At 43.3% G+C, this 23,721-nt stretch overlaps 1 protein-coding gene across 1 annotated transcript in view; it reads right to left on the reverse strand.

The window, feature by feature from the left end:
* ank2b (ankyrin 2b, neuronal) overlaps positions 1–21,315 on the reverse strand; it is a 77,092-nt gene extending 55,777 nt beyond the window's left edge. Inside the window, exons 1-2 of the mRNA XM_084002639.1 lie at positions 21,116–21,315; positions 2,236–2,337 (exon numbers count right to left, since the gene is read on the reverse strand). Of these exons, the coding sequence (XP_083858765.1) occupies positions 2,236–2,337; positions 21,116–21,244 (231 nt within the window). The 5' untranslated portion in view covers positions 21,245–21,315. The remainder of the gene's footprint in view (positions 1–2,235; positions 2,338–21,115) is intronic.
* Between the last annotated feature and the right edge of the window lie 2,406 nt (positions 21,316–23,721).

Genomic DNA, 23,721 nt, shown 5'->3' on the forward strand with positions numbered 1-23,721 from the left:
TCCTTCATGCCCTGTACGCCCACTCCTGCGGACACCTCATTCTGTCAGCCCACATGAACAAAAGCACTTCGGAGACGATGCCCAATTATCTGTTCGATCCATTACACCAGCAATTTTAAAGCAACGCAAACGCGATGTGGTGACAATGCAATTTGGCAGCGCCAGAGTCGTCTCAGAGAAACGAGGTGCTGATAATCAAAGCAAATACCACCTAATCATCAGCTCAGTATGTTAATGAGCTGTAATCAGGATCAGAAAACAGTAAAACACTGATCCCCATTAGTCTCACACGACTTTTCAGTGAAACGGTAAGGATTAGCAACGGTGCAAAATAATATTATCGGCTCAAAATTCCCAGTGGAGTTGAACAATATGATGTTAATACCTAAATTATCGGTTTCTTTGGAATGGTATGTCATCAATATGCAATGCTGTCTCCTACAAAATTACGTTCCCAACTAAACTGCACTTATTTTTCCAGCCATAAAGGCTTCGTAAAAATCATCATATTTTTGATAAAATGACGATTAAATTGAAAAAACAAAACAAATATAATATAATTATATCAAGGTCTATTTGCCTCGTAATGTAATGACAGTGAAATAAGTGCAGTTTTTTTACTATTATTGCAACGATTATTGTATTATTATTTCATTTTGGTTTGATAATCAACGAGAGCTGTCACTTTTTACTCTTACAGCATTCAAACTGTTTAAGTGCTACAGGCCACACCTTGTACTCCGACGGGTGTACTTTGGTTGTTCTCATAATCACACCCAACCACGTCAAAAGTAATGTGACAGTCAGTCAACACTAGTTGACGTTCCAGTCGTCCGGGATAAAAGTCCTATTTATAGAGACAGAACGATGATACTATGTGACATGAACTATGATTCATATTTATGCACTTCTAGCAAGCTGATATACAGTGAACAGAAACATAGCCTGCAAACACAGGAGCTCAGAATATCTCGGTGCTGCCAACATCAGTTGATAACACAACAGTCACGCACCACGGAGCCACCAGCAAATCTCAGATTTCCACTACATGTGACTTCTGTTTACCTGGCTGTTCATTATGGCTGTTGCCAGGACACAACTGTTTATCCTATCAGGTTTCATTGCCCTCCACATTCAGGGCTGGAATGCTAATGATCTTAGAGGAGAGGAGATAATGACTCGGTCTAAATAAAGAAACAGACACAGCCCTCTCCCCTACTGGACTGCAAAGACATTCTCTTATGATAATGATGCAAAGATAAGTGGTGGATTTGGAAAAATACATTCTGTGGGTTGATATGCTGTATTGGCTCACTTAACAGGCTAATTTGCATCAAATGACTTTGTTATGTGAGCTGTGTCACTGCATCATCATCTGCAGTTCGCCTCGGCTCTGCACAGCATTTTAACCCCCTTGAGCTCATTGTCTGTGTTAACGCCGGTTCGCAGCAGCAGCAGGCAGTTGTTTACAGTGAAACGGCTCTCATAAAGTCATTGTACTCTAGATGCTCATCAGTAAACAGCAGACGGGTCAGTTAGAGACTAGCTGGAGAACAAAGTGGAGCATTTAGCTGCTAAAGAGGAGATGATGGAGACCAAAACAGAGCTAAAAGGAGCGTAAATATTGGACTTAACATCAGGTCCAACCATGTCTCCTACAACGTATGTTCCCAGACAACCAAACTGCACTCTCCATTACAATGAAACAAAACCAAAATGCAACAGAAATACTCGGTTTGAGGACCGTTGGACAGTTTTGTTGTGTGGGTACGGAAGGCTGAGTGGACACAAACAATTTTCAATCGCAGATATTAAGGTGGGCAGCTTAAGCCGCTTTGTTGCTGAACCTCATCATTTTGCCTTTGAAGAAGATAACAATGATGTCATTTATCCACGTTACATTTTTTAATTCTTACAGTATATGACTTAATATTTTAGATGGCAACATTTTTGACTTGTCATACCATAAAAGCATACCATTAAATAGTGCTTATGGAGAAGCTTGCGTATTAGAACTCCTAAATGTAATGAAACCAATATTATCCACACCTGTATTTGTCCTTATTAATCTTTGAACAATTGCACTTATCTTATTATTAGCTTGTCATAAGTTTCTACGACTTCATAGTTTCCCAGCAGGTGTTTTACATCGTCTTCTACAGCGTATTCCCACACTTTCATGAAAAGGGAAAGTGAGTGCAGTTGAGAGTAGGCGTTATATGATCCGTCTCCTACCTGATTGCAGGTGCCGATGTCCACTCCCCCTTTCAGATATTCCAAAACCTTGTCGATGTTCCCTGCTCTCGCTGCTCGCAGGAAACTGGTGTTGCTGTCCGACTGGAAGACAAAAAGGAGAAACGGATTTTCAAAAATATAATCTTCACAACGTCCAAACCTGGAAAAACACATGTACAGTAGTCAATCGTGAGGGATAAATCTATTTTTTTTATCCTGTTTGAATGTTACCATGAATAATACATGAATACTACATTCAACGCATTTGTTTGAGCTTAAGCGAGTGATACTGAATGTCAACATGACCTTTGTTGGTTTACAAGAGAGCACCACGTGGCTCATTATTACTGCATCTCACTGTTATGGTAGTACTGTGTATGAATAGCGGTATGAATTGCTTTTGTTTGAACATAATTATGTATGCACATCAGCAATTAACTAAAGTCCAAATTAGCACTGAGCAGAATCTGACATTCAATCACTATCAGCAATAATTGTGCAGCAATAATCCGGTTTCCTTAGTGCGCATTAATGTGTCTGTCCGGGCGTCGGGAAGGACATGTCCCCTGTTTGTTTTTGGATAGTGAGTGTGCTGCAGTTGGAAACAGACCAGAACGGTAAGGAGGCAGAATGATTCAGCATTTTCCACTTGGTGCCTTTAACTGGAGCTAAATCCTGGCTCACACAGCTTGTTTTCTGCTCCCGGCTCTCTGCACCTCCTGTGTGATGCTTATTTTTTACTGCATTCAAAGTGCGTTACTGCTTCCGATGGGAGGTCAGAGTTCAGATTCAGAAATACGGTAGCACCATACCGGTTGGCGACTCTTTAAGCTGATTTTGTTTCTTTAGCTGAGTAACCGTATCGGCTGTAAAGGTCACAGTTTGCCTAAATCGTTCACGGACCAACCCGTTCAGCTGTGACAAGCATGAGTCAGAGTTTGATGTGTCCTTTCCTTCATCACAGCCGGTCACCTACAGCATCACTTCACCCTGCCCACGTTTCCACATATAGAAAGCAGACATCAGCAGAAAGAACGCCGCCATGATGATGTATAACATCAGCAGTGACACTGCAGCACGGATGTCTATTTCACGCACATACAAAATAGTCCCTGTCTTGTGTGGCTGACCTGCAGTCAGCTGCTGTCTGGCTGCTGCAGAGACCTGCATTGCATCACTCAGACTCACGACTACTAGAGCTTTATGCCACGACCACTTTTACGATGCATCTCCATGTTTCAGGCTACTGTCTTGCACTTAACATTGTATGCCGATTATAATTCATGCAAATACACCACACGAGTCAACCTGCAGAGACTTGAAGCCTGTTGGAGCCCTGGCCAAGGTGCATTATTTGGGGCATTGGAGTGGGAACGTGTTGTCCAGAGGTATCACATTCAGACGGACAACCTGAGACTATATAACGCCTTCAACCACGGCTGTCTGCAGAGGGGAAGCATAATAAAAAGGGCACCAGCTGCATGCAGAGCTGGAAGGACACCCTGGAGGTCCCTGCATCATGTTTTCTCCACTGCAAGGACACTCCTGAGGGTACTCTATCATGTGTTATCAGTGCTGTGTGTCCCCCAGTGTATACCTCTAAAGACTGTTTCATTCAGCCTCATGCATGTGCCTACAGGGTCAGCATTGTTTTCTAGCAGCGCGGCACAAAGCAGCCATTACCACATTCGAGCCTGATAATATCCTGGCATTCCCTCCAGAGCTGCCCAGTCACATTATGCGGGACGTCGCCGTAATCATCGTTCGGCCACTGGTTGGTTGCTATAGTGACACTCAGACCAACAGGACTATGAGACAAGTGGGTCTTTTGAGGGGACGGCACTTAACATGAGAGCGAAAGGCGGCCAGCTTCCTACAGAAATTGTTTCGTAACTCCTGGTTGTAAGGAGCTTAGTCAGTCTGTCACTCTCTGTGATGGGGACATGCTTTGAATGTGCTGAACACTGTAAAAAAGGCCTGCAGTTACAGTAAGGTCATGCTTGGGATGAGTCTGCAATAAAGAGGAAAAGTCAATAAAGGAACAGTCATCAGGCGTGAAGGTCATCGCTTTTAGAATGGAGTTAGGTAGTTGGTGAAATGACGAATATCCCCAAGAACACTGAATGCATCATGTTTATCTTCTATCTTCCTCATGTGTCATGTCAGTTCCTGCTTATGTTCCAGCTCGTGTCTAGACTTCATGACCTAATCAAACCTGCCAAGCATGACATGGCCCAGCCCCAGAGCTCCTCCTCCCCCGTCACATTACATCAAACATTCATCTACTAAGTCACCGCCTTTATCGGCGGAGCGCGAGGAGCTTTATCAATAATGCAAACCGATCCCCAACACCCCCCCACCCCCACCCCACCCCACACACACACACACACACACACACACAGTCTGAGAGACCAGTGCCCAGGCTGGGAGCATCCTTGCCCCTCCCAGTTACCACGGAGACGAGCACTACCCTCTCTGGAGGTAACCATGACAACAAGGCTCTGTCTGTCAGCAGAGCTAGCAAAAGTAAAGACAGAGAACATGAAGGGCATTGCTTCCCTTAGAAGTGGATGTCATCACAGCTGTACAGCAGATCATCTCACACACACACACACACACACACACACACAGACACACACACAGTCTTGGATGGATCCAACTAACTCTTACAGGCAGCCGTGTTTAACGTATCACTATTACAGCAAAGCGTTTCCACCTGCTTCAAGACAACCACCATCAACCCAGGACCTAAAAAGTCTGCAGCGTCCAGTTGAAAGCTTCTTTCACAACATCCCAGCCAGCCCAGACCCTCACCGGTCTGCATACAGAGCCAACAGGTCCACAGAGGATGCCGTCTCCACCCTCCACTCAGCCGTCACACATCATGAAAATAACAACACCGACATCACAACGTTGCTTGTTGATATCTGCTCAGCATGCGACACAATCTCCTCAATCTTTTTCAACTTTTTATTAAGTTTTCAACATACTATAATATGATTGTATCATGTCTTAATGATAAAGGAATAAGACATAGAACAAACACGCACATGTATCTACTGCAACTGTGCTCTTGTTTATTTGAAGGAAGAAGCACATTCTATTCCTGGCTGACCAGACGGAATAACAGCAACTCTGTTTACTAGCAACTGCACGGCTCGGTTTATGTGCGTTTCTGCTAACATCCTTTGGGTTTTGTTGCACACAAAGTTCACGAAAACACCCATCGTTTTGAGAAACAGCAGCACGTAAATCAACCCAAGTAATGACAGTCCTTCGGACCCACATTCAGCCTTTATTAATTATATAATCAAATATTACAAACCATTAAAGGAGAGTATAAATAACCAGTTCTAATGAATAATCCTCAGGCTGACATAACTGGAACTACAGTAGGTCCTGATACATAAAATCATAAATGATAGAGAGATACATACCGTAGATAGATTCACACTATTCTAAAAGAAAACAGATATTAAAAATCCATTATATGAACACTTTTAAAATGCATCTCACACATTTTATGAAGTTTATTCAGTGTGGAAGTATTATGTGATCAGGTTGAAATGACAATTCTAACTAAGATTACATCATATGTCATATGCTGTTTAGCAGAAAAATTGCAATTTCTATTATTTTTGGGGCTTGCAGTAAAAACACCTAATAAATAGAAGCAAGATACTCTTGAAATGTTTCAGCTCATCTTTAAAACACTTGTTTTCCAGTTAGACTACTGCCAAACATTTTGCTAGACTTCTTTTGCAGCTTCCTAATTCGGGGATATGAGAAAAAAAAAAAAGTTCAAAGAGTCCAAAGACAAAATGTCACGTAATTCAAGATACCTTTTTTTAGAAACAAACAAAACATTGCTGACCCACTGACATATATTTTTACAAACTAAGTGAGGGATATTTTTGGTGTTGAGTTCTTGAGTTCTCAGTAGCAGCGGCATGCTGTTAAAGTCATTACACGTTGCTTTTCAAATTAGCCACGAGAGTCGACATGCTGCTGTGCAGGGATACTTTAGCAGCAAAAATGTCACACTGGCCTTTAAAGGGTGAGGAGAAGTGACACCACCCACTCCCTCATGCACTTACACACTGATGCACAAGGACCCCAAACACCTAAATCATCTATCTTTTCCTATAAGACGCCAATCAGGATTCGGAACAAAGTCGAAGCAGTTTATTTTCATTAAAAACACGATGTGTATCAGATCTACGCAAGCTGCTGTCAATGACAAACGCTAACAACAGACCTGTCATCAAGAAGCCCAAAAATACATTTAAAAAAAAGCAAGAGCTGACACTGAGGTCAAAGTTTCTGCTTTAAAAAGTTCATCAAAACCTTTTTATCTGTAAAAAGAGCAGTACAGGGGAGCCACAGCCTGCTGCACCTGCCAGCGTGGGTTCTTACCAGCATCAGTTGAGGCAGCTCAGGAAAATGCTCCGCACAGTAGAAGTCTGGCAAAGCATTCTGGTCCAGGTTAGACAGACTCCCGGCGGTCCTCAGGCCCTTGTCTGAGCCGCAGACCTTACACATGGCCGCGTTGCCCATGCTGCAAAGGTCTGCAAGTCTATCCCATCAGAAGGTAAAGGAATCTAAGTGAGTGCTTTTAATCACTCTGATAATCCTGGTTCCCCTCCCCCTAAAAACCTTACAGGCTACCATCCAGGGGGGACGACCCCCTCAGTCTGAACTTCACTTCCCTTTGGCCTCAGCGGCGCTCCTGTCCCTGTTGCACCGTTACTGCCAGCGCAGTGTTAGCTCCAACTCATGGCTAACTCCAACTCTGACCATTGACCGACACCCCCCACCCCCCCAACCCAGCTATTTTTACACCCACCAGCCGAGCTATGCATGTAGAGAGAGAAAGCCAGAGAGCAGAGAGAGAGGGTGGTCGGCCTGCCAAAACAGGAGGGGGCATCTCACACACGTTAAACATGGACTCATATGAACCAATCATTTGTGACAACATACAGTTTACATTCCAAAAGAGACGACAAAACTTTTACAAGAGTACAAAATGGGGCCAAGAGCAAAACAAATGGGGCTTCCTGTCTTGCATTTGTGCAAAATTGAAGAGAATGTGACTTTGTCCCTTCCTGACTGAGCTGTAAATGTTATTAGTATAAATAATACTCCCCACTGCTGCTGCTGATTGCCATGTGAGTATGCGGCTCCTGTAAGTTTCCAGATAAAACCGGTGTAACCTGCCTCCGTGCGACCTTTTCCTAGATGCCTTCACCCAGACTGAAAGCCAGTCAAGATTTGTACTGCATGCTAGCTCGACACCTGCTGAAGTGCAGCTCTAGGAGGAACTGTCAGTGAAAAAATAGAGTGGCTTTTTTTTTTTTTTTGCAAGAACCACTGAATACTAGCAAATTGGCTATAGACTCAATCTACAATATGAGTAGCATGAGTCGACCCCTCCTGGTGACTGGTGCACTCCCCCTCATGTCATGGACTGTTTAATGGAAGCCGGCATGGTGATTTGCTAATGCAGACATGTGTCACAGACTGTGGACCGGAGCAGAGCTGTATTGATCCACCTGGACTGAATGCAAATTGCGGTCACGCAGACCTTTTTAAGTGGCCATCGATTGGTTGACAGAATTAATGGTATGCGGTTTAATAAAATCCTAAGACATCAGGTCCCCGCCGTCTCCCCGTATCAGTGTATGTCCATGCTCACACGCATGTTAGCATTCAGCCCATGTGTGTATGTGTCCTTGTCGGATGACGTCAGGGAGGTAAATGTCCTCATTCTCTTTGCACTCTTCTAGGCGGCACCGACACAATACTCTCACTGTTGGGAAATATCAGCCAAACGATTCTCATTCACTGAATATGTCAGCCTGGGGAAAAAAAGACTCCTTGTTGTTGAGTCACAGAAACCACACGAGAAGGCAGCTTTGGAGTTTTCTGAATGAATGAATATAAACCGAGTAAGCACATGATCGTTTAACATATCTGACGAATATGTTACAACGTCAGCCCTAAGCCACAGTATGTATAATAAAAAGTATAGGATCTTTATACAAAGTAATGGGAATTTCAAACATGCTCACAATAGTCTCCCTGCTAAACAGAGAATAGATTTTTTAGGTGGTGCAAAGTCATCTAAAGCAACATTTACAATATCGTAGGAAACATAGTATTACCTAAAATTATATGGTAGAGTGAGGCTTGTGTGATTTTACAGGCTGACACCTCTAATCTAACTATAATTATCCTTATTATTAGGAATAAAGCCAGGTTGCATCGACTGAACATAAAGGCAATAATGGATCATTCCAAATGGCACCTATCATATTGGTTGATTACAGAAAATTGCTGTTGAGGTAACATGGTTAGTAATTCTGACTTTTTTTTGACAAAATTACATAACATTTAACAAAAATGGTCCAAGAAAAACATCCACTGGATGAGCAGACATACTGTTCATCCTCAGAAACGTTTAACTGGTCAGCCTGCTGGTGCTAGAGAGGCTAAGTCCCGCCCCTTCCAGTGTTCCCATGGGACTTTATTTTGGTAAAAATATGTACGGTAGTCAACGGTGTGGAACATATTTTTTTTTATCCTGTTGGAATTGTACCATGTATTAAACATATGATGTTAATCAATTTAGAAAAATATATTGTTTTATTTGTATTTAGATAAATGTCTGTTAAGTCACTCTCTACTGCTGAATGAGGTAAGACAATGGTGGCCCAGTGATGAAAGCCCTTGCATTCGCAGTGTTACAAACTCGGTGTCTGTGGTGACCTGACAATACAAGCAGCACATACAGCAGCAGTAGAATGGACATTTAAATGGCAGGGGTCCTTTGACCAGTGAAAAAGAAAACGCAGATTGTTGTTAGTTGCTATGGTGACAACACCCGTCAGTGGGGACGTTAAATCTGGTCACAAAAGGAGACTGTAAAACCTCACCTCAGTGAGTCCTTGCCATAAGTCTGTTAATGGAAGTGGCCCGCTACAATGGTACACATCACCGCTCTGACCATCCTAATACATTGATTTGAACGGGAATGTTCATTCTAATCCTATTCTATTTCTATGGCTTTGCTACATAAAATGCACACAATTAGGCATGGCCTTTTACTGAGTTGTCACTTCAAGGGCCTTTTTAGTCTCATTAACATTCGCCTGGATGTAATTCACTCAGCGTCTCCTTCCATTTCCTACAAACAGCCATCAACTGCCAAAACATCCAATTAGTGGAGCCAACAAATGCAGACATGGGTGTGTGTGTGTGTGTGTGTGTGTGTGTGTGTGTGTGTGTGTGTGTGTGTGTGTGTGTGTGTGTGTGGTGTAAAGAGACAAAGGTCAAAACGGGGCTAGGCGATAGCAGGCGATATCATTTCTTCAACTCATCAACTTGGAATACACTGCCCACAGAAATCCTCCGCTCCTCGGCCCATCCATCCCAAACCCCCGCGCCCCCTCCGTGGGTCGGTAATCCACTGGGCGGGGCGGGCGGAGACAACAAACCCCCTTAATCTGTGATCGACCATATGGCTCACTGGCTGCACGAGGGAGGAGGGGCGTTGGCCAAAGCCACTTGTACTGCTTTGTGCTCCCGTTGTGGGGGGAAATGTGATGTATGTGTGTGTGTGTGTGTGTGTGTGTGTGTGTGTGTGTGTGTGTGTGTGTGTGTGTGTGTGTGTGTGTGTGTGTGTGTGCGTGTGCGTGGTATTACACATCCCGTTTTAGATTTCTCTCTTAAAGAGAGAGTGTGTAGGAATTACTCCCATCTAGTGGTGAAATGTATTAATGTATTGTGCATTCAAACGAATTGTGCTCTACGGTAGCCGTTATGTACCAAGAAGCTATGACAACATGTCGCCCAGTCCCACTTCACCAGCATTCTTTCAGGTGGTGAGGTTGATATTTCAAACGTGTTTGTTGCCATTTATGTTGCCATGTTTTTATTGGTTTATTTTTTTGGTAGCCTTCCATTAATATGTCGTAGCCTAAATAATTCAATTGAGATAATAGGTTTTTGGGGGACAAAAAGGAAGTGCTGCCCCTGTAACAGACTTGTAATTATCCAACGCAGTCAGTTATCCAGGAAAACACTCATCTGGGATTTAATATGTAACATGTAGATACAGTAAGTGTATTAGTCAGTATTAAACGCATAAATACACTCAGCTGAGTCTATCCCTGAGGAAAAGGCTACAGTAATGATATAAAAAACAGAAAAGAATACATGAATTATAGAAGTTTGAGGCCAGGTTGCTATGGAAACACAGATTTGGAAAAGATGTATGCATGGATTGTTCTACGCCACACCATGAGACCTGCAGAAAATGGATTCTTCTGTGTCAAACCTTATTGAGACCGACATATCTGACTGCTGGAAACAGAAAAGTGACGTGCTGGATGTCTCTATTTTCCCACAGATACGACTGAAAGGTTACTTTGACAAGAGAGCTTCCCACCTCGAATCGGCTAAAGAGCTGACAAAAAGCTTGTTGACATTAGAATGCAATCTGGAAACAGTATCTATAATAATGACATCTGATAATTGGCCTGGTATTGATAAGAACTCTGATTTCAATCATGGACGTGGGTGAAGTCAAATTGACAGTTATTAATTGTGTTTTTACAGTCCTTTTCTGACATCATTGGTTTTGTTTGGTTCCCGTTTTATTTTGAAGTTCTCGTTTGACTTCCTGTCTTTACCTTTTCCCGTCTCTTCGTGGTTTCCTCCTTTTTTCTGTGTATTTCACCTGTTGTATTAGTCTCATCAGCTTGCACTGTTCTACGGATGAGTTTTCAGCCTGCCCTCATGTCTTTTTGGCTCATGAGTTTCTTGTGTAGATGGTTTGTGTTTCCTGTATCAGTGTCAGGTCTTCTGAGTATGGTGATGTTCCTGCCTTGGTTTGTTCCTTGTTGCTTACTCGTTGTTCTTTTAGTTCTGTCCTTTCTGTGTTTTTTTCTTTATACTTAATAATGTCGGAGCTCCCTTGGTTTTTGTTTTCTGTTGATTTTTTGCTTTTTGCTACCAGCATTTCGTTATGAAACTCATTGTTTAATTTTACCTGCCTGTCTCCTTTTCTGCATTTGGGTGCATTTGGGTTTTCTTTTTCTATTATATTATTATTATTATATTTATGTATGGAAATTGTGCATGCTAATTCTCAAGTCTCAAGCAAGTAGAAAAAAAACATTTCCCCACTTTGATACTAACCAACAAATGTGTTCATTCCCTCAAGTGAAGAGAAACACCAACAAGGCTGTACTGGATGGCATAATGAAGATGTTGTAGAATTAAGCAACAGTTGTAGTCCTGCAGCCTCTGTAAAGTCTGTGTAATCCAAAATGAGTGGTGGAGACTCCCCGCTGAGGAACAACCAGCTGCTGACATGAAAGGGAAACCAAATCACTCTCATGATGTGACAATAATATTGTTCACTAAATAAAACAGCTGGATATCAGAATCCAAAAGGATTAAGTTGTCTTTTTTTTGTCAATAACTCAAGTGTATCGCTTCTAGACTGTGATACCCTGAAGGACAAACAGTGAGTAATCAGAAAACCCACATGCACTTGAACGCAGCCATGGCGTGCAATCTCAGTGAGCTTTGGTTAATTGAACTGGTGTTACTACAGCATTTATTCATTTATTTTTTTTAAACAAACCTTGCGACCTTAGCATCGCATCTCAAAAACACACACAGAGGGAAAAGTGTGGAGGGATGATGAACCGGCCTAAAATAGCAGCGTGAACACCCACAGAGCTGAATGTGAGATGAGGAGAGAAGCGAGTCTGAGAAGACCCAAAGAGAATACCTCCACAGTGGAATGATGGGAATGTAAAAGAAGAAAAGACACAGGTAGTAACACTAATGTCACACCCCGCTCTGACCGGAGATCAGACGCCGTGCTCTCCCGTCTCCACACTGAATCCAAATAATCCCATCCCACTCCACCACTCGGCTGTCTCTACTTCCACTTCCTCACCCAATCTGTCATACTACAGTCTGCTTTACCGCCATCAGGGTCCACACTGTGGCCTTTACAGGACACATTTACAGTTTCAGAACTCCTGCGAGACTCTCTGTAGGTCAAATGACAGCGTGTAATGCGTTGCACGTGGCTACTTGTGATTAACCCATATCCCACCTGAGGTAGCTGAGAAAATGTGATTTGCATACCAGTTCTATAGCCAGAGACAGTTCGATGCCCAATCTCGAGGGTGCGACAGATCACCAGTCTATCGCAGGGCTGACACATTCACACCTACGGGCATCAATTAACCTATCCTGCATGTATCCAGAGAACCCAACCCGGGCTCCTCAGTGCTAACCACTACACCCTGCAGCCCCCACTAAGACCTCAAGCTAAATCTTGACTACTGTGAAAAAGACGCTGTGGCAGATAGTTTTCAGGCTAAGCTCCTTTTGGGTGATCTTTCCCCTTGCATAACTAAGCCACACCATCATCTGCTGTACTGCATTCCCAACTTTGGACATCACAGCGGTGAGAGTGTCTGATGCTGGTCTGATGTGCTTCCATTTCACATTGAGAAACCACCAGTCTGACAGACTGGCATATTCAACCTCAGATCTCGTCGATGTCCAACAACCATTGATACTGAAATACTATATAAGTGACGACTGCTTTGAATTTAGTGTAGAAAGATGCAGCACACCGCCATAATACAGTACTATTAAGCAGCGTGTCCCTGCACGTTCAAGGTAGACCCTGTTGTTACTCTCTATACTGGATTCTCCCTCCGTCGGTTGCCATGGCAATAGGGTTGGTATCTCTCCTGAGCTGTAGTGTCCCATAGTGCCACAGCAACCAGATTATGAATGCTTTAATCCAGGATTTTGCCAATCCCAGTTCAGCATTCAACCAGCGATGCAGGCTCAAAATCCATGTTCCATCAGTGGGGGTGGCTTAATGAAGATTTTATGGTGAGGGGCATCATGACGCCACAACGGCCAAAGAGGACATTTCATAATCCAGAATAAGAGCAGTGATGTGTTTGGAATTCCAGTAAAAAAATCTAAATCCAGAACAAAATGTCACCTGTTCTGTTTTCTCCAGCAGCAAACTGATCTTAAACAGTTCCCACACTATCACATAAAAGTAAAAGATTACTGTAGTGGAGTGATTGAAATACTGTTACATACTGTGAACATGATCCATAGAGGGATGGAGTGATTAACATCTCCGCCACAAACATTTCCCCCTGAATTGCATCCGTTGAGCCCCCCAGATGTGGCCTGAGATTAGATGTAAAAACAGACAGGAGAGTGGCTTTGCCAGCAGAACAGCTAAATAATGTAATGCTCTGGAGGTCGGGCGCATCCAAATCAACCCAGATGGAAAAAGAAAGCATACTCTTTGCCAACGGTTTTACATAAACGGTAAATCGGCTGGCATTTGTGTAGCTCCTTTCTGGTCTTCCGACCACTCAAAGCACTTTACATTACATGCAAACCTTTACCTGAGAGACCCATCAGAGTGTGTACAAAAGGTCTAGCTTGAGTGATGCGAAAAAACACAAATGTTCATCCACACTCGACCTGAAACCGGCATAAAAAGTAAAAGCAACAACAATGATATGACTGCAACTCAAGTTTTCAGTTATATAATGGAAGATTAAATTATTCTGATTCCAAGATACGGAGGATCTTACTCAAATCAAACCAGAGTCTAACCAAACCGACTAGTATTTTTGATGGTTTGATTTGATTCGTAGGCCATATCCACACGTACCAAAACAATCTTTTTCCCCGGTTTTCCTTGGCGTTCTGTCAAAAATGTTTGCATCCTAATTGATGTATTGTAAACCCGATGTAGTACATATTCCAGGCCTATATGTGGCGCTGATTCTGCTACAAAAATACACCAAAAAACGGCGAAGAAGAGACAGAGCATCCGCATAAAGCTTGCGTGCTGTATACGAACAGACAGTAGAAGAAGAAACCGAACACAACAAGAACAACACGACGGCTAGAGTGTCGGGGGGTGGGTCGATGACATCATCGTATGTGTTTTTGCTGTAGACACGAACTTGCAAGGGCAGCATTTGACTTTTTCACCCCGGGACCTGGTCTCAAAAAAGTGCGTTTACAGGCACCAAAAACTCCAGATCCATTTGGACCATCGGCCCAAACATGCAAGACTTCTGCGTTTACACACAAAAAATGTTGCCATTCTTTTTTTTTTTCAAACAGCCATCAGTAAGCACAACACAAGACCTACTTCAATCCCTGACCAAAGTGGAGATGTCGGCATTGAGTCAAAGGCCTGGAGCATTTCAGCAAGTTTTCCCTGGATTTTTCTAAAGATGCTGCAACTACAATCACAAGGAGCAGGACATTGTTTTATATGTGCTTTAAAAAAAAGACTTCCACTGTTTGGAAGATTATTTTCATCCAGACTTTAGGAAGTGAGTAATTACAGTTAATACAAAAAGTATTATCTTTGCATGAATCAGTCGGCGTTTAATGCGTGTTCCTCTGCTGCCCACATACTGGAAACCACTCGAGAGGTGTAGAGACAGAGTACCCACTTGGACGATCACAGGTGTTGCGGTGAGTCACACAGTATGATGCTGCACCTGGACCAGCCATTTCAACAGGATTATTCATCCATTTCCTTCCCTGTCCTGGTTATTTCAGCTTTTAGTATAAACTAACTAAATGTGTCAAATCCATTAAGAATCACTCTTATGTATTAATATGCATTAAACAGTATAACACAACACAGGGAGCTAATAAAGTGCATTTACTCAGAACCTCACAACTAATACTTTGAAAAGGTTAAATCTGAAATAAAGACAGCCATGGTAAAAATGGTGAATGGATTACTACTACACCATCAATCTCCTGTTATAGTTGAGAGAAACAAAAAGAAAGAGCCGGAGAACAGAACAACAGGGCAGGGGAAGATTAAGATGGAAAATTATGTAATTGTTCAATTCATTTCAATTAGGAGCCTCGTAACAAGTCCTCTGGGCGAGTCGGTTGAGTAATTAAGTATGAAATGTGAGAGCCAAACAAGTTTGTAAGATAAGTTTTCAGTGGAACAGCTGGCACTGTAGTCAAGGCAACTGCCTCCGAGAGGTCTCTGCAGTCACACTGATGCAGAATTTCTTTCTCTTCAAACACAAAGTACGCAGCAGATTTATGCACTGAAGACAGTTGAGCAATCGTGTTGTTGCCTTTCACATGGACAAAATACATTTCATCAATCTCACCTGAATGTTATTACATTCAGTATTAGATCTACTTCGATCATAAACCTGATATCCCTTCATTGGGTCTGTATTACAATTACAATATAAAGTAAGCAATGGTTGACGGTAGGTTACAAAAACAATTTGGTTATGAAAATAAAAATGACAATACCGACTTGTCCCCAGTGTTTAAGGCAAATACTTATATGCAACCTAACCTCCATTATGAAGCAAACAGAGACAGAGTAAAAATGTGTATATGCTTCATCCACACACTCTTATCTCCATAAGAGTGACATCTTTGTTTGGCTAACTTTCTGTAACAAACAAACATTATAGCAGCGGAATTAGCTATCCAGCTACCTAGCACACAGCTGGCTAGTTAGCTAGCTTTCTGATTCTGTCATTCTTCAACGCTACACTGGTTGGGGAAAATGAGCCGAGCAGCAGACTGGTGAACAGTGTAACGGTCCCTCCGCCTTACGACCCGCTACAAGACAGGATACCAAGCTAACAAGCTAACTAGCTAACTAGCCAGGCAGCTTCCTCAGGCTCCTAAGTCAAATGACCAGTGGAAAAAGTTCAATGTCTACTCTAAAGTTCTACTCAGATTCTATTTCTATGAATCAGCAATACATTCATAGTGATGTAGAATCACAATCTAGTGACCAGTTTTCTTCTACAGGCAGTGTTGAAAGCTGCTGACACAATTCACACCATCAGGGGATGCTAACTCACGTTGCATGCATTAAATTTAAAGTGGAATTATTGGGACAGTCACCAACTTGGCCACAAGTGGCACTTACAAGATGATGACGCACTAAATTCCCCAACATTCTTCCGAGTCAGTCGCCTTAAGCACAGCATCATTACGACGCACTAACAGCTGTGTTTACTTCTTGTTTGACTTTTACTATAAGCCATTGAAATGTTAGTGTTACGACTGTAGCGACATCAGTTTGCAAACATTAGCTCATGTTGAGCTAATGTCAGACCAATTAAAGCTGTACTTTTTTTTCAAATGAGAATGAATTTACCGAAGACAAAACTGAGCCATTGCGGTTTTACAGGTTTGTAGCCGTCGACGCTGCAACTGACAGAGCGCTGTCTGCTCAGGTCTGCCGACCTTACATGAGCAGAGAGGAAGAGACAGAGACACTGGGATGCATTTACTTCGGTCGACTTCAGGATAGACAAAAGGTGAATGCGCATTTCACAGGTGAGCAGCATCCTGCTGTACTGCAGATGTAGACGTCGGAGAGAGATGGGGAAGACGTACTGCGGGAGGGAGTGTGACGGAGAACAGGATCGAGAGACATAACAAAACGGGTGAAGGTGAAGGGTTGCCTCCCTGCAGCCCGGATTATACCTGCAGAGCAGATGAACTCGTCAGGATTGCACTGCAGTGCCTGAGCGAGTGCAACGGGAGACGGAGCCGCCAGGGAGACACAGAATAAACGGGCGTGTTACGATTGAATTAAAATGCACAAAGACCCCCACTTTAGATCCGTCACATTAGTGTGAGGTGAATCATAATAAAAGGAGAGACAGACGACACATGTCAGCATGCAAATCATCTGAGATGTCTGCTGCAGTACGGAGGATCAGCTGTGTCGAGCCGCCCTGTGGTCGCATGAGCTGCCCCTCCCGGCCAAAGCGCACAGATGGAGACGAGAAGCTGTTCGGCGAATTCTTTTCCACATCCATTACGTAATCGATGTGGAGTCATGCTTTACTAGAAACAGAAATGACTATCATATTTACGAGTATCACAGGGAAAATATTAGTCACGGTGAGTACTACAATGATAAAAGACACAGAGTAGCCTGTACAGTTTTAGTTAGCCCAGATGACATTACGCTACAAAACGGATGCTAGGTTGAGGCAACAAAACCATGTAGTGAGTTTGAGGAAAAACATCACAAACGCTTTACTTCACAACAAGACTTTGGGACGCACGGTCGACTTTTTAACTGAATTGAAGAAATCAGCAGCAGGGTTTCCGCTTGTGTGTGGGCCCACTAAAGCCTGACTCCCTGTCGGGCCTAAACATCAGTTAAATTATGTATTTTGATGTTGTTTAAACTAATATGTGTTATACAAGTGTGTAGTTTGTGTTAGCAAGCATGCGGTCGAGGGACAGAGAGATACGATGAGGTTGAAGGATGACGTTCCTGTCACTTGCTGAGACTGTCAACTTAGGCCCAGGCTTACTAAGTAAGGGCTGAACTTTAAGACGGACCAGCCATTTTCATTTTATTCTATTGTCACCAGCTTTTATTGGCATCCAGACATCCAACAACAGGTGGTCCATTTCCATTGTTATTATTAAGAAAAGTTACGATTGTTTTTCATTGAAATGTCTGGAATGTGGATATTGTCTCATATCAATCGCAGACCCCAGACTAGAGATGCTAAACCCTCTTCTGGTGGACCACCATGGGACCTTATTTCAGAAATGTGCTTCTGGACATGAAATGTAGACCATTGACTCTCTATCTCTACTATCCTTCTGTGTCGTCACAAATGAGGGTGTGGCCAGGCGAGAAACGAGCCTCGAAGAGAATCGTAGCCACACTTTTCTGAACCCTCTGGCTTAGCGCTGAATTAGTCTTTAATGTGCCTGGATACTAATGGAAGCATCGCAATGTCTGCTACATCTCATTGCCTGCCAACGCAGCCCATTAAAGTACATGAGAGCTTCATCAAGATGTATTGTAACACGAGGCTGGCGGTGCGTACCAAATAAACCCTCTCCCTCAGGGCTTGAATTTAAATTGAGAGACAGATGGATTCATACACACAACCTGCTAAATCAACAATGTTAAAGGGATTGGAATATAAATGCTGATTATTACTTGAAGCTTTGGCAATATTTTCCCATTAATGCCAATAAGGAATATTAATTTGATTTGGGTAATGAACTACAAGAGAACATGTAAATAATGTCCTTGTTATGTTCTGTCCAATGTTTTCAGTGGTAGTTTGACTCAAACAAAACAGAATGGCGATTGTTGTTAGTTGCTATGGTGACAACACATGTCAGTGGAGTCAGAAAGTGATGTCACAGCTAACCAGGAAGCTAGTGGATGCAGCTCTGATTGTCTGGCTAGTTAGCTAGCTAGCTTGTCCTTCTCCAGAGCGGAGGAGCGTGAGGAGGTCTGCATGCATATATTTATGTAATGTTTTTCTAAAAGTGCTTTTTAAAGTGCGCTCCACATAAATACACCTGAAATGAATGAAGCCATGAACACTTTGAAGTTGAATTGATAACTGTCTCTAATTATTTGCCTGTTTGAAGGCTCAGTTCTCTGTGCAGGTACTTGCAGAACTTGCGACTTATTGCAGATGTAAACAGCTTATTTTCTAGAAACCGTATAACCTACATCCTAGTACAACAGAAATAAAAACATCTCCTCTTGTGTTGCAGATGTAGCGGTTAAAGCAGATGATCCCTCAGGATGTTTGCTGTATTCAAACTAACTTTTAACAATTTATTTACCCTGCGTTACATAATCGGTGAAGCTAGCGCAACTTTGCATCCATCGTGACGCATTAGAGAGGAAATCCAATATTCCGCCAGCGATGTGTTTCAGCCTTTCATAACATCATGCTTTAGCCATGCGTTGACCACGCCGAGCCCTCTGATGCCCGCTAAGTACCATTTACATGAGGTTAATCGACTCCAGCAGGACTTGGGCACCGGCGATAAAACTGCCGATTTGATAGCCGGGTGCGTGCCGCTGTGATGGAAATGTCTGCCCTCTGGCAACTGGTGGACAATCCAGCAAATTGAATCTATTAATCACTTTTAGGTGTGTGTGTGTGTGTGTGTGTGTGTGTGTGTGTGTGTGTGTGTGTGTGTGTGTGTGTGTGTGTGTGTGTGTGTGTGTGAGACAAGCAGAGAGAGGGGGGGGGGGGGGGGGGGGGGGCACACCAATAATCCCATGTGATAATCTCCTGTGCAGTGAAGGGGGAAGAGACCGAGAAAACACAGCATCTCTTCATCCTCACAACTGGGCTTCAGTTATTATTGTTATTTTGATGCCAACTGATGGTTCGGATCAGAATCACTACCCATCACTGGGAGGAAAAAGTGCCTTAAACTTGCATTGTTTGGAATGACCCCCACTTTGTGTTTTTGTCTTAGAACTTTAACCCTTTCTTGTTGTTTGTTTGTTTTATGAAATGTAATTGTAACATTTGTTGATTAGAAATATGTTATTAAGCATTCATTTGTATTTAACGCCCCCTTTTGTGTTTTTTGGTTGCAGAAAGAGACAAAATGGGCTAAAAACCAATATGGCAACGGCCAGAAAACAAGATGCCGATGACCAAGATCCTAAACCCAAGGCTTCAGAAACTGCACATTGTGCAGTTTGTCAACATCTGATTCTCCAACTTCCTGCAAATCCCGCTGACTTTACTCATGACAGCAAAAGCAAGGCATAGCTATTTAGGGCCAACCACACTCCTCTTTGCGCCAGGTGGTTGTTAACATCACGGCATCATCGATTACAACCATGGAGCGTTCAACTTGGCAGGTATCAAGTTGGACTTCAACAAGGTTGCCACTTCTCTCCAAGCTCATTCTACTGTCCCTATCAGAGTTCCTTTTGCTATCCAACATCTCCATTTCATACAACCCATCCAAGCTAATACTTGGACCTTAACCCTTGAACCCTAACCCTTCAGTTCCCTCCATACTCATTTTAATGGAATCAAAATTAAGTACTTTCCTAACAGTACAATTAGAAATATCGACTGCCTGTGTTCTCTGTGCTCTAATGCCTAAATAAAACGGACATTGATCCTGCACAGAATCATGTATGTGCCCTAATATGGCTTGGTAGAGTAAAGCCTTCCCTATCAAATCATTACCATAAAAACATAGCAGGAGGATTTTGTGTTTGCATGAGTGGATGTGTCTTTCCACAAGCAAATAGAACGAACAAACACTGCGCAGGCGAGCAGTGCGCCAGAGACTGATCTGTTCTGCGTAGGTGCGTCTACGGGGAGACGAGCGGAGGTATTTGTAGAAATCTGACTGTGGGAGTGTGTGTTATGATGGTGCCCACCCTGGGAAAGGCTGCAGCCAGGGACAAATGAAGTGACTGATGACTGTTACAGGGGTCGTTTATGATATTGTGGCAGGCGTGTAATGACAGAGTGGAATGAAGGATGGATTGAGGATCCCTCGGCGATGTACAACGTGAGATGAGAGCAAGCAGCAGGGATCAAGCAGAGAGCAATCATTATGGCCGTGTTCTGCTGGATTCACAGCTTACTGTGATTTTGGGCTTCTTGTGGTTTCATAAGGGACAAATGGACCGACAGCACTGATCACACAAAACAGTTCAATGCTTCAGATCTTCAGTCTGCTTCCATAAATTGGTCTTTTTTTTACAACCTTTTTCCCTCAATGATGCTACTGAATACCACAGGATGATAATGAAAGTGGAGGTAGAAATAGTAAAGGTTAGAATGTGATTCCTAACTCCTCCAGTCCTTGATCCTGAACTCGGACAAAGACTTCTTCATTTGTGACACTTTTGACGATGATGAGGTGGAGGGATGACTGGAAGTGGGATGAAGCAACCAGTAGAACACGGATCGGTCACATAAAGCGTGAAGTGGATGAATAGATGGGTGATTCCAGTGAGTCTGCCTGGTACCTTGCGCTTGCGTTCGGCCCGTTCCCGGGAACGCCTTCTCCTCTCTTTGGCTTTCTCCAGAGCCTTCAGGTCCGGAGGTTGATCCATCTCGGACCTGGCCTTCTTAATGTGAGCGGCGGCGTGAGCCATGGTTGCCCTCTCGCCGATCCCCCACGAAGAAAACTAGCTTTAAAAATCACTTTCAGAAGTCCACCCCGAATGCTTGTCTCAAGACGCAGGTCATCCAAGGAAAGAAGCCCCCGCCTCGCCAGGTGACTTTCTTTTAAGGCCAAATCACCACAATTAAATGAAAGTGGAATGGGGATAGAGGTAGAGCTTATATCCTCTAGTCCTCTAACCCATCAGCTCTCTTCACCCATGCAGAGAGTGTGAGTGTCTGTAAAGCCTCTCTCCCTGCTGCTGGGGTAACTGCATCTGAGACAGGAATAGAGAGAGCGGGAGGGTGGGCCAGCACACAACACCAAGAGGTGAGAGAGGAGACCAATAGAAAGACAGAGAGGCAAGGAGGGAGCTCCTCCCCTCCATTTACCGCTCAGGCTGCAGAGGTAGCAGCAGATGCTATGAGAACCTGGGAAGCCTCAGATTTTTTACTCTCCAAATGCACGACTTCCCCACCCATCATGTACCAGTCAGGGGGGAGGGGTGTGTGGGGATTATAGCAAACGGGAAGAGGGAGGAGTTGGAGGAAATCATATGTGGGAGGGGATACGGGACGCGGAAGAATCAGTGCCTGTCTGGTGTAACTGGAAGGGAGGTACCACTTTTACTGGAGTCGACGGGGGATAAACATGCCTTTAGCCTTCCCTGTCAGCAAGTCTGAAATGGTACAGTCTGCGTCAGTGACTGGGAGATTTCACAGCTCCAGAGCAAACACACACACACACACACACACACACACACACACACACACAAATACATTTAGCAAAACACAGAATTCATTTATCTCTAACACACAGTTTTTCACTTGAAGTCACGCAAATTGCAAAGCTACACGAAGCGGGAAATTTAAGGGAGACACTGAATTTGTACCTGACTGCAGCAAAAGCATGACATCTAAACATGCATATACTATTGCTGTTTGCATGTATATTACAACTTTTTGGGCATAACTGCATGTGCATTAGGTATATTGTGCCTAAAGGGCATGAAGCTGGAATCAAACGTACCACAATATAAAAGACAGTGACAGAAGCAAAGACTGAAAACTGCACTGCTACAGCCCACATAATCCCTGTCCATGGTGCTGAAATTACAATGCTCTCTGTGTGTTTTAAGCACCACTGAAGGCAGTGGAGGATACCAATCCAGTGTTACAATACAGTATTTTTATTGCTACCAACATTCTTGGTCTCGAAACACTATCAATAAAAGCAGTAGGAATGTATTCACTGGCACATCCAGCTTCAAGGTCTCAGTTAATGCGGCCTTTAATAGAGACACAACCAGCCAACAGCCATCTGGTCACATGACTGGTCACACCTGGTGCTACCATTGTTATCCAGCTCCGAACAAACATCCTGGCGTTTCTATGAAGGCAACGACTGCAATGTTGATCTTTACCAAGGCCTCACCCTTTTTGCTTTTTAATACCATGGCGCCACCTCATGGCCAGAGCACATATTACAATGTAAAAAAAACAAACAAACAGTGAGATGGATGGTGAGAATACAAAGCACTGGGAGGAGTGGTCAGTATCAGACATAAGTTGTCCTTCACAGACTGTTTCATGTGAAGGTTTGCTTCTGCCTGAAGAGGTAACAGGATGCCGTATTTAGAAAGAGTAAACCTTTGAAAACAGGCGGGGAAATGAGCTGAAACCTCACCTCAGTGAGGGTTTACAGTAACATGTCGGTTTACTTTATACAGAAAGGGTCCGCTATAACACTCGCAATGACAACGGAGCACATTAAAATTGCCGCCGGGTTTTTTTATGGTTCAAACTAAGACATATATCACTTGCAATCCCAAGAGCAACCATTCTGCTTTTCTCTTAACTGGTTCTGTACAAAAATAGGAATCAATTAAAGCCTCCAGAATGTATATAAAGCTCTTATTTCCATTGGAAGCAAAGGTGTTATCTATCCGTCCAGGTTTAACCTGCAGTAGATATAGCAAAGCAGACTGCCGGGTACTAATCTAGTCCAGACCTTCACTAAGAGAGAGGGTGTGTATTATATCAGTAATCTGCCGAGGGTCTCAGAGATTAAAAGGACCTCCAGCTGCTTCCGCCTTCCTAGCAATCCTCAATACTGGAGATTACAAGCTGCACAAAATGCAAACACTGCTCACGCCCCGTGGAGTGTGACCCGCCGAGCCGTGACCTCTGAGCCTCGTGGCTCAGGGGTAGTTAGCTCAGTTAATTGGTTAAGAAGAGTGAGGTACGGCCAATCAGGAGACCGCGTTGCCACAAGATCATTCTGAACCCAAAGCATGAAAAGATATAATGAAATCTTTTGTTCTGTGCTCCGATTGTGTTTTTTTTATTGGTAACTTTAGCGGGTGTGGTGACCTCTGCTAATGTGAGAATAAACAAGTTGACAAGTGGGAGTGTGTGTGTGTGTGATGACAATAGTAATAGATTAACCCTCGCAGGGGCATCTGTTTGT

Source organism: Eutrigla gurnardus (assembly GCF_963514095.1).
Source record: "Eutrigla gurnardus genome assembly, chromosome: 23".
Taxonomy (NCBI): Eukaryota; Metazoa; Chordata; class Actinopteri; order Perciformes; family Triglidae; genus Eutrigla; species Eutrigla gurnardus.